The sequence below is a fragment of the Amphibalanus amphitrite genome, unplaced genomic scaffold (assembly GCF_019059575.1).
Source record: "Amphibalanus amphitrite isolate SeventyFive unplaced genomic scaffold, NRLGWU_Aamphi_draft 000436F_arrow, whole genome shotgun sequence".
Classification (NCBI taxonomy): domain Eukaryota; kingdom Metazoa; phylum Arthropoda; class Thecostraca; order Balanomorpha; family Balanidae; genus Amphibalanus; species Amphibalanus amphitrite.
Window position 1 is genome coordinate 459,510 of NW_024881930.1, and position 15,599 is coordinate 475,108.

At 48.5% G+C, this 15,599-nt stretch overlaps 1 protein-coding gene across 10 annotated transcripts; it reads right to left on the reverse strand.

The window, feature by feature from the left end:
• Window positions 1–551: 551 nt before the first annotated feature.
• Window positions 552–15,382, reverse strand: LOC122391408 (tumor susceptibility gene 101 protein-like). Of its 10 annotated transcripts, none has more exons than XM_043385272.1 (11): window positions 15,319–15,354; window positions 11,911–12,137; window positions 11,457–11,541; window positions 8,898–8,963; window positions 8,348–8,511; window positions 7,002–7,040; window positions 4,089–4,206; window positions 3,616–3,770; window positions 3,033–3,245; window positions 2,336–2,469; window positions 552–1,952 (listed from the first exon to the last, which is right to left on the reverse strand). In XM_043385272.1, the coding sequence occupies exons 2-11, from the start codon at window positions 11,953–11,955 to the stop codon at window positions 1,766–1,768; spliced, it is 1,206 nt and encodes a 401-aa protein (XP_043241207.1). In that variant the 5' UTR covers window positions 11,956–12,137; window positions 15,319–15,354; the 3' UTR covers window positions 552–1,765. The 10 variants fall into 10 exon arrangements, with proteins under 10 accessions (XP_043241207.1, XP_043241208.1, XP_043241209.1 ...); XM_043385273.1 differs by lacking the exon at window positions 15,319–15,354 and adding an exon at window positions 13,886–13,949; XM_043385274.1 differs by lacking the exon at window positions 15,319–15,354 and adding an exon at window positions 13,638–13,656.
• Between the last annotated feature and the right edge of the window lie 217 nt (window positions 15,383–15,599).

A 15,599-nucleotide genomic window follows, 5' to 3' on the forward strand; every position in this document is an offset into this window, starting at 1 on the left:
GATAGTTGTACAAACAGATACGCTATGTGCACTTTGGTATCTCCACACTTGGAGAGTGGACTGCGTAAGACCATTGGGGTAGCATATTCACGTCTGGACAAGGACATCGAGATTAGGGTATCAGGTACCCGAGTGTGAGTATGCGATACTGAAGGATAAGCGATCAGCTATGGACCAAGACTTCAGGCTGCTTTTGCGCATTTAGTCTCACTGCGAGACTAAATGCGCAAAAGCAGAAGCCTTAAGTCTTGGTCCATGGCTGATGCCAGTTACTGCCTTGAAACTTTTCATGCTTCTAGCTCAGTTACCAGTACGTTTAGGTTGTTCCTGTGTGGACTTTCCGCTGTCAGGTAACACGCCCCGGCCGGAGCCCCCCCCCCCCCCCCACCACGTTCTGCTCTTGCCCTTTCCGGTACAGCCACTGGAATAGTTCATAAATTCACCCCCATGACTCCACTCACCGCTTCCCATGTTTTTCCCATGCCTTTTAAGCAAGACTCAATTATTGCGGCCTTCCGCCTAGCTCGTGACCTGACACCCCAAACAGAAGCATTACGATGGTTCTGTATTTCGACTCAAGCCGCGACAACCAGCTGTGACTCGCACTTAACACGGCCAGTTTTGGTGGCTATCACCGGCGCCGCTACTCCAAACCACAATCACTGCATCTCGCCGCCTTCACGCAATCACTGACGCGATATATGCCTCTCTCGATCACTGTCTGGTCCATCTCACTCACGCTATATATATCAGATGGCTCGAAACGAGCGCCAACACTCGCACTGGGTGAAAGCCACTCGCTGCGAAACTAAACCACACGTGCGTGCACTGGTGGGTACGTGGTACGGATTGGACACCATCGCACGCGGACAAACGCATACGAACGCACTCGTAAACGCTATCACACACACACGAACACGTCTGGCGGCGCCGTATCGCCACGGCAACGAGCACCAAATATAAGAGCGGACCACAAAACCCAGCCTCTTGTCTATACCGTAAGTGATAATACGCGCAGTCGTGCACTCGGGAAAACTGCGGTCTCCCGCACAGAGCGATGAGCTGATGGCTACAGTCACAGCTCGAGCTCTCAATCAGTCCTCCGTCTAGCTTATGTTGAATGCTTAAGGAAAGTGGGCGACAGACGCAGCAAGGGAGACGACACAAAGCTGACTCGAGTTTAAGCGAAACCGAAAACAGAACCGCAGCGGTCTCAGACACTAGCAGCGACGTGAGCATCCCGTTAGTTGCCGTAGCGCGAGTTTGAAGCAAATACAAAGCTACGTAGATATAAGTGTTACCGTCTGAATATCTACTCCCTGTCAATCACACTGAAACACAGCCCACGGAGCTACGATCCGGGGCACATACTTCTGCTGACTGCAGCACGTGGGTCCTGCGCAATCCTGGACTGTCGTTTCCTATGCACAGACTCGTTTCCCCCGGACCTCCAAGGGCACGGTCACCGCCCCACGCCGGCCTGGCCCGTGCACAGGTCCTAGCTGAGTTCTCGCCCGGCTAATCCTCCCCAGCTGTTAGTCCCGTCCGACGGGCGCGTGCGACAGCATGCCGCACGGCGACACTGCCGGCACTGCTGCCTCTATATCTCTGTGATCCATCCGCCGGCCGTTCAGCCGCTCCTATCTCAGCTCAACACATCACACAGGAGCCGGGTCGCCAACGGAGCCGCCGACAGCCGGCCGGACGGACGGACGGCAGTCCCACTCACATCCGAGACCGAGACGCGGCGCGCACCGCCCCCGCTCTAGCCAGACAGGCCGGCCCGCTGGCGACACTTCTGCATGGTAGCGCGCAGCATGAACTGGCGTCGGCTGAGCGTCCGCACCTGCTTGAGAAAGACGTCGAGATCGATGCCGTGTTGTCCCAGCGACTCGCCAAGGTGGTAGATGGCGTCCTGAGTGGCATTCTCCTCGGCAAACGTCTGCAGCAGCCTGGTGGGGCAACAACAACGGCAAACAATCAGAGAACGTAGAGGGCGCACGTGGAATGGTTGGAAGATACAGGGACAGAAGCGAGAGACCAGCAATGGGAGACAGTCAGAGCACGCAGGGAGCGCACGGGTAATGGCTGGAAGACGCAGGCAGAAGGGAGCGGCCAGAAGACACAGGGGCACAAGGAACGGTCAGAAGGCACGGTGACAGACGAATGACGAACAACCCGCGGCTACTCGTGTGAAGGGCGCTCGTCTACAATCGTGCCGAACGCGCCAAGACCGTTCGGCTCGATTCTAGAGGGGCATTGGACTGTTTGTCGACGGGCGCGAAGGGGATATGACTGATAATGTTGAGAGGAGCCGTGGGGCGCGGTGACTCACTGTTTGTAGAGGGGCGCCGTGGTGATGACCGCCTCGTCGATGTCCATCTGCTCCTCGCCCTCCATGCGCGCGATGGCGGCGTCCATCTCGGCGTTTTTCTCGCGCAGCAGACCGAGTCGCTCGTCCAGCGCCGTCTGCCGCGGAAAGGGGGAGGGGAACGACGTGAGTTGACGGACGGGAGTGGACTATTACCGTCGGGGGACAGGTTACAGAACGAGAGACGTGCAAACGGGATATGAAATATCCCACTCATATCATTAATATAGTCGTTAAAACTTTGACATCAAATATCTGCTGCGTATCTATGGGTCTGTTCCAGTCGCACTTCCTAACACCTCTAAACTCCTCCAAGATTGCTTCCCTGTTCCAGTGGCAGCTCTAGCCCCTACAAAGCCAAGGAGGGCCCTGCTCCAACCTCCTCTTTTTTGCTCTTGGAGGAGTTTAGAGGTGTTGGGAAGTGCCACTGTAACAGACCCTATGTAAAATGCGAACAGACGACTGAGAATCGATTTTTAGTCACAGCATACCGTTTAGAGATTCACTGTTAGAAATATTCCTAACCAAAACAGCTGCCAGGCCGGCCACGTGGCAGCATCAGTCAGGCCTTCCCAAAAACCTCCCAATGAAAGGCGCTATGCCCCGTACCTCTCCCCTCCTCCCCTCTCCATTCTCCCCTCCGAGCCCTGTCAATCGTCACCTGTTCCTGCTCCAGCTTCTGCACCGTCTCGTCCAGCTTGGTCTTGCCCTGCTGGAGGTCGCGCTCGGTGCCGGACAGTACGTCCAGCTCCGCCTGCACCTGGGACGACAGCTCGCGCACGCGCCGGCGCACCTTGTCCTGGACGGCCGAGAGCAGCGAGGCGCGGATGTGCTCCTCGCCGATGGTGGCACTGCCGTCCGCGCTCGGCTGCGGCTGAAGAGGTTCCGGTGGAATGAGAGGAAGACGAGCGGCCACCGGAGAGGAGGGGCATCCGGGGGAGGGGTGGGGCAGGGAACATTTTCTCTATTCTGGTATAATTAAATATTGTTGTGCTTCAATTAAATCAATCACGCTGATTTCGAGTAATATTCCCATGGCGAGAGGACTGCCTATTCATTTTTAGTTTGTCATCTCCAAAAGCAGATACAGAAAAGACAAAAGCACAAAATATCACATAAGCATTTCATCGTTCGATACAAAACTCCATAGCAGCCCTCACATCACCCAAAATGAAGAAACAGCAAACCAACGGTTCAGCCTGTTGCCATCCAAGATGACTTGACTTTATGTAATTGTCACCTACCTGCGAGGGCGAGGGGTACGCCGGATAGGGCGTGTTGGCCGCGCCCGGGTAAGGCGGGTACTGCGTCGGGTACGCCGGCTGCGCCGGAGGCTGTACCGGGTACGGCATCGTCGGCTGTGTCGGGTACGGGTAGGACGGCTCCGAGCCCGGGTACCCTGTCGGGGCGGCGACGAACAGTCAGATACGGGTGTTACTGGTGAATAGTCGGCACTTGGGACCTTCAGTTCACGGACAAACTCATCAAACGATATACTTCAGGAATCAGCCTCGCTAGCCAGTACCAGTCAAGAACAAAGCAACCAATTCAATTCCGTGACAAAACGTTGAAAGAGAGTAGACAAATTATCTGAAGCATTAAGCTATCAAAAAGAAAACCAAAATATCAAACACAAAACCCGTTCCCGCTCTCTGCACCCACAAACAAATGTACGTCACCCGCACGGCCACGCCGGCCGTGGCGCGTCGCGTCTCACCCTGCTGTCCTGTGTAGGCCGGGTAAGGCCGGGCATTGCGGGGCCGCGCGAACACCGGCGGCGCCTCGCTGAAGATGATCACTAGTACCTGGATGAGCCCGAGGAGGTCCGACGACGCCTGCCGGGCAGAGGGCGCAAAGCAACGGATCAGAACAACGGACGCAACGGACTTATATGAACAACGGACTTATATGTGCTAGAGCAGTGTGCATGATGTCTCAAGTGCAAGCGGATGAGACGGAATGTTAGCAAAGGCTGAAGGACGGAGGTAGAATTTATATTTTACATTTGCTCGTATTTCATCGCTCAAAATGGGGTAAAGTTCACGAAACATTGACGGATGAACCGGTCATCCATTTGCCCTTTGTAATTATCAAGTGAAATGCTGACTTCAGATCTTGTTTATGAACTTCACCCTGAAACACCGACGCCATTTCGGTGGAAACTGGCAAACACGAAAAGGCAGCACTGCTGCCCATAACATGGCATCACACGACAAAACACTAATCGTGACATCCTCGACACTCTCTGGAAGCGGGGACGGCCAACACCGGTCCAGCCCGCCGGCGACGTTAAAGGTAGTGTGCCAACTTCCAATTATTTCCCATTTTATTTTTCCTAGGATAAGAAGCTTCTGTTTTTACCTAATATCGCAAAAAATCTAAAATGGGCCTAAAATAGTGCTTTTTTCGCCTAAAAGTTTATCGGTTTTTCGATATGTATAGGTAACAACTGTAGTGGGCTGACCTGCAAACAGCCGTCGGCAACAATCGCGAATGCGGCGCACATGTGACAATAAGCAAAGGTCATCATAGAGTTACGACGTACGGGAATGAGTTATCAGCTGTCTAATCGTAGACAACACAATGTCGAATTTAAACAGTAAGTTTGTATTGGTATTGTTTCTTTAATTTGGCTGTCGAACATTAATTTATGGTTTGAAATATTATTTTATGTAAAATAATTGATATGAAACAGCCGTCTCTAAAGTTATGACCCCATCTCACCACGTGAAAGTGGCAGAAATGACAATGATCAGCTGACGCATTTTTCTTGGCCGAAGTCGGAGCGCGCGGCCCGACGCACCACCACCGCACCACAAAGTATGAGCAGAAGCCACCTGCGGTAGACCGCGCCCAAAGCCAAGGCCCCGGTAACGTGAGGTAGCCGAGGCGGGGCAGCGTGCGCTGACCCAAGCCGGGGCCGCGGCTTTGGGCGCGGTCTACCGCATCCCCGGGCAGCCCCGGGCTATCACATGACACCGGGAGGACACGCGGCCCCGGCTTGGGTCAGCGCACGCTGCCCCGACTCGGCTACCTCACGTTACCGGGGCCCTGGCTTTGGGCGCGGTCTACCGCACCACCTAACAGGCGTGTTCGAAACCGCAGGAGATGATGATGAACGGGTTTATCGAAACTTGATTGGATGAGCCTATCGGTAATAGCGATTTCAGTGTGTGCATTTATTGTTCATAGTGGTGTGAAATGTGGTTGGGGTACGACTGACAACCCGTCGGGGCGAATTTCGCACTGGGGTACTCAAAATTTGAGGAATTTAAGACGTTTCCATGAGTTTTGAAAGTATGGATAAGTTCTAAAAATCCGGTTCTCCTTTTCTGGGCCATTAACTCCATACGGTCCAGGAAAGCTGGCACACTACCTTTAACCAAGCAAGCAGAAGCGATCCCCAGGACGGTCACTCAAGCACCAGCGAGTCTGCTAGACGTGCATTACACAGACATAAAAAAGTATCTGTAGTGAGTTCACCCAGGTGTCCCATCGGCTCTGGCATGGCATCTGTCCTTATCAGACAGACTGCGCTACCACCGCACAGTACAGCAGAGTAATACGGATACCAAGATAATGCACGTGCGATTCCAGACCAGTGAATGGACGCTATGTGTTTCGTTTGAGACAGTATCTTGTGGTAAATAGTAGTCCCTAGCCTAGCCAACTACGCTACTTGACTGAAAACAAAGTCATGTTTTGTATGGTACGCATACACAGGTTCCAGGAAATCCGCTGGATCATCAAAGTCTCATCACACTTGTTCTTCGCACTTAATATTTATGAGCATATGGCTACGTATGACAGAAACAAAACAGCGTAACGTTAAAAATATGTCGGAAAATTAAAATTTACATAAGAAAAATGTTCGAACATCCGAGCCGAGCGGCCTAACAGATACAAGGAATATGCACATGTCAAATGTCAATTGTCCGCTCTGAAAGTCTACAGTACCTGCCATGGGTATGGGATTCCGCCGCGTTCAGGGTGCCCTAGCTCTCCCAATTCTACGCCAGCTTGGCTTTGGGGCCGCAACAGACGGCGCGGGTCAAGGTCACCGCTAGAGCGGCGGCGGCTTTGCTGCGCCCGGGCACCGCCAATTTAGCACCCATGGTACCTGCTGGGGGTTGAACCCCTCTAACCCAAGTTCGGAGTGCCGAAGAGAGAAGCGGCAGGCGGCATTCAAAATTTTGTAAAAACACATCGAAAGTAACTTGTTTGGTCTTATCAGGTCAAACATCAGGTCACCGAAGATACCTAATAAGGTGTCTAATTTTCTTATTCGCTATTTTCAAATTGGTTCAACGCGCAATTAACTGAACATTTATGGTATCTATCATTTGGTTGTGCCCTTCCAGTTTTATATCACAATCAGGCATCAGCAGATGTTACATCTAAGGTCAACGGTTTCGCCTTCGGAGAGGCTTATACATCAAATTAAATGTTTCCATGGATTTTTTCGCAACTTCAGAAAACAAACATCAAGACCCCAAAACACACAACATTTTCGCGTCATCGATGCAATTCTCAGAGTGTTTAAAACTGCTCAGCAGGGTACGGATTTAGTTGACGCCCATGACATGCGTTTCCAATGACCAGTAATGCCATGATGTGGCCGTCCACTCACCGACCCTGACGTTAGGATTTCACCCATGCCTCCTTCATTCTGAAAATAACCGACAAATTACAAAATAATAATATAAAACAAAGCAAAAATATAGCAACTTCTTGGAGTCGAACCCTGCTGAGATACTCTCGCTATGTAACTGGTTTTGTGTAATTCATAATTTCTGAAACGTCAGGAGCGACTTTCAAAATACAAATGAAATTTGATAGATCTAAAATAATGCCTTAATGGGGTCTACTACTTGAAAAATATCCACTTTATTGGTCTTTGACGTAAAAACAAGACAATAATGCGTTATTTTCGTAGGCATTTTCGGAAATTATGATTTCAAATTCCATATAAATGAATTTTAGTCAACAATTCCGATAAACATAACTTTCCAATGGAATTAGTTTCAGAAAGCTACCCATATGCGAAATATTAATGAGGCAGTGAACTTCTATAACAATGCATACATTAGGTAACGTCAAAATGAGGAAAAAGACAACATGGTGCGTTAAAAGAAGCCCCAGTAGCAGAAGGATCCACAGTTTCTTAAAACTCAAATGAAGATGTATACACCAGTAAAACGCCTTTTGGGGCGACTAACGGAGCGAGCGAGAGGGTGAGCCTTGCACGTGCGAAATTTCGAGCGGGTACCTCCAACTGATTTGTGCACGGCACCCTACTGACCGGTCTCTAGCGATGTGCCAAATTTGAGCACAATCGGCCAAGCCGTTCTCGAGATCTGGGAGCGGCACCCTGCACGTGCGCACGTGCAAAATGGGTCCCAACTGACTTGTGCACGGCACCCTACTAACTGGTCCCTAACCGTGTACCAAATTTGAGCACCATCTGTCCAGCCGTTCTCGAGATCTGGAAACGACCCCTGCACGTGCGCACGTGCAGCAGCACCCCAACTCTGGCACATGGATATGCAGTGCCTAGTGGGTGCCTACCTACATGCCAACTTTCAGCGCAATCAGCCAAGTAGTTACCGAGATATTGCAACAATTACAAAACTGACATCTCTTCGTTTTGCACGTGGCAACATAAGGGGTCACCCACATGCATCGGGAATAGTCCAATACTTGGTAGAAGGAATGAAGCTACCCTACAAAAATTACCGCGTGTAAATCGGTCAAGTGGTTGCTGAGATATAAGCCTCGCAAAAGCGTCCGCACGGCCGGCCGGCCGGCCGCTCATACTCCTACGCTCGCTTCGCCTGCTCCGTAATAAGCTGGAAGCGCAAGCAACTACTTATACACTGAAAAGGCATCAATGTCACTTGGGACTCTTACACGCGCATTCTTCTCACCAGACGCTCACATTCTCACCGGAGACCCACCATCACGCCCTATTCTCACCTGAGACCAGTCACTGAGATACGGCAGGTACACCTTGCCGTTGTAGTCGACGTGTTTGGAGACCTTGATCTGCATGTCGGCGGTGGGCTTGACGAACACGAGCGGAGCGACGAGCGGGTGCTGCTGCATCAGCCAGATGCACAGCGGGATGTTGTAGGTGCTGCCTGAGGTTGTGGGAGCCGGGGGAGGGGGCGGCATGTCAGACGCTGCGCGAGCAGGGCCGCAGGGGACGAGGGACACGGACGGAGGGAGCAGCGTGGTCGTAAAATGCACCGTAGGAGGTATAATAGGTAAACAGTTCAAGGTGCTTAAAAGCAATTGTAATTGCCACTCATCGGATTATGTGATAGAGAACAGAAAAAAAAACATGTGAAAAGCATGTGAGAAATAAGCATTACAAATCAGTAAACTAGTTAATCGTAAATCCGGAATGTGTCAATATGATCAATATCATTATATAAAAAGTACTACTTTCTAGCGGCAAAATACTCTTCAGACTTTCGACTGTTTGATGCAGGTGATCAGTGGTGTCTCTGTAGGTAGTAGGTACCTTTGTATTGGACTGGAATGGTGCCCTCCAGACAGCAGAGCTCTTGGCGAGTCCCATCATCAAATACTGGAAATACAAACAAAACACAACATATTGAAGTCAGAACGTGACTAAAAACTACACTTCTATGATGTGGCTTTATATATTGTCAGCAGAATGTAACGTTTTGCAAATACCAGTGGCTGATGGACAGCTCTCGATGCAGATGTCCACGGCTAAGGTCAAGCTACGTAAAGCGGAAACATTTCGGTGACGCCACGGATCCACCACGTGACGATACCTTGGCCGCTTTCGTTTCACCGGTAAAATTTAAAACAAATTTAACCCTGCATAATCACAAGCTGGCACTGTCCTCCTGGATTCAACCGTTACCAGATGGCTAGATAGCAACAATGGGCCAAACGATGTGCTGCACTATACGATCTCACACTCACTACGTCCAAGTGGTAGGCCAAGTGAGGAGCAAGAGACGACCGTGCCATTTCAATACTAAAACAATGCCTCATTCTGACAATTAAAAAAGAGCAATAGATTAGCCCGCACCTCAGCCAACTTCGACATAACTAGGTGGGGGTGGCGGTGGGGTATTACGCTAATGCCAAGTAATTTAAAAGCTAAGAAAGCCAGAAAGATGTGAAAAAGCAATTGGCAGCTCTCAAAACGTTCAGAAGATAAAGATACTTTTCGGCATTGGATCGAGCCAATGCCGAGGTCACTGGAGATGAAGAACTGAAATAAAAATCAAGTACAATTTTCTCGATTTTAGCATTATGTTCTAAACCCGCGAGTTGCTGGGGGGGGGGGGGGCGTTAAACGCCCCCACTTTTTTCGCCGGGCCATAGCATAAAAATGGCGCGCCGTAGGCGCGCCAAATTTTGGGTACCTGTAGGGACTTGATTGAAGTTTATTGTGACAAAATTTCAAAAAAATCGGTCAGAAAATTTTTGAGATATCGAGGTTTTAGTGACGTCATGATTTCTGAGTTTTCGACCAAAAACGGCATATGTTCAAAAAATCATATAAAATCACAGAATAGACATACAGACGTAAACGCCATTAGAATGCCAATACATTGAACAATCAAATGGCTATCTTCGATTATTGATTATCGTTCCGCATTTTCCAAAATCTTGAACTGAATCTTGACAATTTCTCGTGACTACTTCACGACCATGATACATGAATTTCTTAAATTGAGCTTTTTGAGCCAAACCCGTACACATATGATAAAATGAATGTCACCATCGTGTTCTACGGCCCAAATTACCCATAAAACATGTGTCATAGGCTGCAAATAACAGTTTTAATTTTCGGGGATATGTGCCTACCCGGTTGACCTGACCTTGACCCTGACCTATGCTTGACTGACCCCTACATGAAACTGACACTCTTGTAGGCCTTATATGATGGATTGTGCACCGTTTTGACAGAGTTTCTGACGAGAGGCGCCCATTGCGAAGTCCTGAAGTCCATGCTACTGAAAGCCCGATTTCAGGTGTTTGACCTGACCTTGACCCGACCTGTGACCTCAAAATTCAACTTTAAAGTACTCATCTGAAGCGTCTCGTCGCGTTCTTTCGTTTGCCGCCTCGTGCGTTTCGCTGCGCCTATTGGTTCTCGAGTTATCGGCTGGGGGCGTTTAACGCCCCCCCCCCCCCCCCAGCAAACGGTGGGTGGCGAAATCAGGGCGAAATACCCCAGCAACTGCCGGGTTAAATCAGCGTGCTTCATTGTAAACCAAAATATCAATCGCCGCAAAAAGACGCTTTGAAGCTCTTTGGCTTCAATGTTTTTGATCACTGTACCAGGCATCCATAAATAAATATTGTTGAAAAACTGCTAGTGACCATTCATGACCTAACACGACTTAAAAGTGACCAATGACCATCAGCTGCACTCTGCCCAATGCATATGGGTAGAAAACATGTTTTGATTCTGAAAAGATATTGCAGCTTTGATGTGTTTGTACTTTGTTTAAAGCAGAGAATTTGTACTTTTCCACCATTGCATTATAATGGTGAAGTAACAAAGATGACCTGATCCCAGGTCACAGACGAAAAATCTGAGATAGACGAATTCTTGGCACTGATATTCTCATACCTCATGCGACCCAGTTTCTAGCTTATAACAGATAAGCTGTAGAAATGACTGAATCACTAAGTTTTTTAGAGGCATGGTTACTTAGCTTGACCTGGTGAGCTGACCTTAGGTGGCCTGGGGCCAATATTTTTACAAATGGTGCGAAATTGATGCATGATAAGCTATGCGAAGCTCAGCAGCACTGAGAGGGGCATTATCTCCACACACAAATAAAACTAGTGTGGCTCAATAAGCCCTCTCCCCATCCCCTGCCAAGGCAGAGGCTAAGCACTGCAAATACATAGCATGCATGAATGTGATAAAAAAACATCAAACCAAAGACATCACTTACCAACAAATATGACAAAATACCTACACTAAAAAAATCAACATCTAATGAATCAACTACAGTATAGAAGCAGGTGTCTGGATTGGCTCAGATCAGTTATCGCACAATAAAGGTCAATGGGTTGAGCTCACCGAATGGACTCAGCTTTGCTTGTAGACCACGATAGTGGCGCAATGCATTCATAACATCACCATTCGTTGTAACCGGATTCTTGTACTGAAAAAAAAACAATAAGCTTCATATAAGCAGATTTTACAAGCAATCAGTAATCAGTATTGCATATCAATGGCAAGGTTCCACTTTGCCATATGATTAAGTTCCTTCACTTTGTAAAATAATGTCAGAGAGCCAATTAAATGCTTTTACATGACTGAATATGAAGAAACTAACTTAGTTGCATTAATACATGAAGTCAGGTTTTCATTTGATTCAATAAATTGAGACCAGCCAATCTTTTTAACAATCAGCAATGATAATTTATATGATAATGAAAGGCATTGTAAAGAGCTGCTTTCAATATTCTTCAGACAAGAAAGAACACACTATTTACTGAAAATACACAGATCAAGCACTGCAGGTACATACCTTTGTTAGATATTGTTTTATCTGTGATTCTCTTGGTTGAGGCATGGTTGGTCTTCTTTAGTTTAACACAGCATCTAAAACTGTTGGTATATATGTTTTATGTACAGATATCACCCACTAGCCAGTGTCTGATCCTAGAAGTGGCAGTGCTAATGTGCTAGGCCTGTGTAAATTTGGAGAGCTAAGTAAGCTTGGAAACCAGGGCTTTAGCAATATTTGCCAGATTCCTGAGGGTAAAAAAGGCATATACAAAACAGGAAGTGAGTGAATACACTGTATGCATGCACACATGGCACAAGGGACTGACACAGCAACAAACACAAGCAGTCAAGCAAGTCCAAAAAAGAACTTGCAAAATCGAGCAGCTGGCAAATGTGACTGTGAGGACTGAGGCGGGAGGCCCCCTTGTGGCGGCAGCGAAAGTTTGTTGTACCACGAGCCAAACCCGAGCGGTATAAAAGTCCAATTCGCCTGTACTCATCTCATAGGTCTAATGAACAGGATGTGATCCCCAGGTAGGTGTCTGGATTACTTTTGAAATGCACTGTTCTTAATCCTTTAATTTTTGTGATGCTTTTTACTTCTACAATCTACATCAACCTGTGGTGCCACCATAGTACAGGAGCCCATGTATGGCCTTTTTACCAGTCGATGACTGTCGCATCGTCTAATGAACCTTTATGTATGTATGTATGGCACTGGCAACAAATTTATCAAATATGTCTTTAAAATTGCTCTACATACTAAGAACTGAGATAGGTGGGTATGGTACTTCCCTACGTGATTCCAGTTTATGAAAGAACAAAAAATGTCCAGAAATGTATTGGTAATTGGTACCGTAGCAATCGGGAACCAGCCCTTAATCAGCTATCAGTTTCTGAAGATAGAAGGGTATTAGTATATAATAGGTCCGAGTGGACAATTGTGACGCTGTTGATACAAATATGTAACAGCAAAAAATTTAGGTTTTAGGTTAGGTTAGGTTGTAGGTTTGTAGGTTTGTAGGTTGTAGGTTTTAGGTTTTAGGTTTGTAGGTTAGGTTAGGTTAGGTTGTAGGTTTGTCGGTAGTAGGTTGGTAGGTTGTAGGTAATTAGGTAAGGTTAGGTCAGGTTTGATTGTTTTTTCTTTTATTTCCAAGACATATAAGTATCATTTTTGGATTCAGGATGTCAAATAATGTAAGAATATGAAAACTTTGTCTTTTAAAGGGACACTCCCACCTTAACATTAGTTTTGAGTTGAGATAGCCAAATTGGTGGCCATGGCCTGCAAATACCGGTTTGGGCACTCACAACATCGAAAAATGCTTTAATTCGAAGATATAGAATTTCAAACTTGCAGTTTTCGGATTCTAAGGGGCTAATGCATTGGAATGCCCCCTTAGAATTTGTGACGTCAGCGGAGATCTAACAATTTTTAAATCTTAGACTAAAACCATCGTTAACACGTGGTGGTATACGCTGCTTTGCGTGCAACGTCTGCCGCACTTTAAGGCTGCCAAATTATTGCTTCCAAATAAAGTCGCTAGTAACAGGGAGATCCCAAAAAGTAAACAAAAGTAAAAGCCTAATATCTTGAAAACCAGTGAATATTTTTCGGTGAAATTTGGTAGATATTCGTTTTCGCTCTTTCTGAACCAAGGGACATCACTTTCATGCCAATTCATTAACTTTTTTGAAGGTGGGAGGGTCCCTTAACAGTCACTCGGACTTAATGTATACTTTTACCAATAATCCTTAAAGAATCATTCCACTATGCAGTTGATTGGTTGACAAGAGTCAAGAGTCATGACAAGTAATGCGACAAACAGACAAACTACAATAGACGCGTTTTGGTTTACATCATAGGGTTTGTCGCAAGCTTATATCTCCGTCCGTGATGTTGCAAAAGATGCCAATACTGCTTAAAAATTACAAAATGATCCCCTCGAAATATTTGAAGACCACTGCATCGAAAATATCGCCAAATAAACTACCTAGAGCCTCGTCAAAAATGCCAAAATGCTATGCGACTTGTAAGCTGTAACAAAAAGCAAAGAAGCAAAGCTGTTCAAGGTTACGCTTAGACTATTTGCCAAAGGCAACGCTATTCGGCTGCCACCATTAAAGTTATTCTTTAAATCAGTAACTACATTGCCGATCGAAATATCATACCACCTATCGCAATTGCAATTTGCAATTGTGCCGGGTTTTTTTAAGTTTGGTGACCTTAGGTGACTTTGGTGACCCTGAGAGGTCACATGAGTATTTTTGCCTAGTGCAGTCATCCTGTAATTCGGGAACCACTCTGCCGATCGCAGTGACGTACCCAAGGGGGGGGGGGGGGCACGGGGGCCAAGGCCCCCCCCTTAGCGCCGAAGGCGCTCAGGGGGCCCCTCAGGCCCCAGGATATTTTTTTAAACACTGGATAAAACGTCTTATTCTCGGAAGAAAAATTGATATTAAAGTTTCATTTATGTGCCCTGGGTACCCGAGGGGCCCCTTCAGTCATCCAAGGGCCCCCAGTTTCCTGGGCCCCTGGTCGCCTAGGGGGCCTCTGGTAGCCGGGGGCCTGGTCTCATGGGGGCCCCTGATAGCCTGTGGCCCCTAGTCGCCTAGGGGGCCCTGGTCGCATGAGGCCCCTGATCGACTGGGGGCCCCTAGTTGCCTAGGGGGCCCTGATAGCCCGGGGCCTGGTCGTATGGGCCCCTGATAGTCTGTGGCCCCTAGTCGCCTAGGGGGCCCTAGTCGCATGGGGGGCCTCTGGTTGCATGATATTGAGGCCCCTGATCGCCTGGGGGTACCTAGTCGCCCAGGGGGCCCCTGGTAGCCGGGGGGCCTGGTCGCATGGGGCCCCTGGTTGCCTGGGGCCCCCGGTCGCCCCTAGTCGCCTGGGGGACCCTGGTCGCCTTGGGCCCCTGGTAGCCTGGGATCCCCTGGTCGCCTGGGGGCCCCTGATCGCCTGAGGGCCGCTGGTCACCTAGAGGGCCCCTGGTCGCCTGGGGGCCCCTGGTAGCCGGGGGCCTGGTCGCATGGGGCCCCCTGGTCGCCTGGGGGCCCCCTGGTCGCCTGGGGGCCCCTGATCGCTTTGGGGACCTGATCGCATTGGCCCTTGGTCGCCTGGAGGGCCCTGGTCACCTGGGGCAGTGGGGCCCCTAGTCATCTGGAGGACCTGGTCGCCTGGGAACCCCTGGTCGACTGGGGGCCCCTGGTCGTCTGAAAGTACGCTTATCACCTGATTGATCCCAAATCATCTGAGTGGCTACTGGCTACTGGATATAAGTAGTGACTGGAGTAGGCTAGGCACTCATCTGAAGGAGCCAATATCTTTCATGGTGCCGGAGATATTGTTGTGCGTGGATCGGTAAAGGTTTAACACAATTTAGGTTATATTTACTTTACACACACATCACATAAAAACGAGCGAAACGAATAAAATAGCCGAACGCTGACACCGCGCCGCGAGCCAGTGCCGAGAGAATATCGAGGCGGCGCGACCTTCAGAAACGTAAACATTCAGCTGTCGTAGGGAAAGCGCAACCAAATTACAGGCACTACAATATCTCAGAAAAACAAAAAGGCTAAACTGAATACCCCCCAACCTTGGCCCCAAAGGCGTCATTGGCTAACACAGGGATGTGGGTCGAATTGCAATCGCATTTCCTCCTAAGTCCTATTCCTCCAATTAATACAGAGTGTCCCAGAATTACC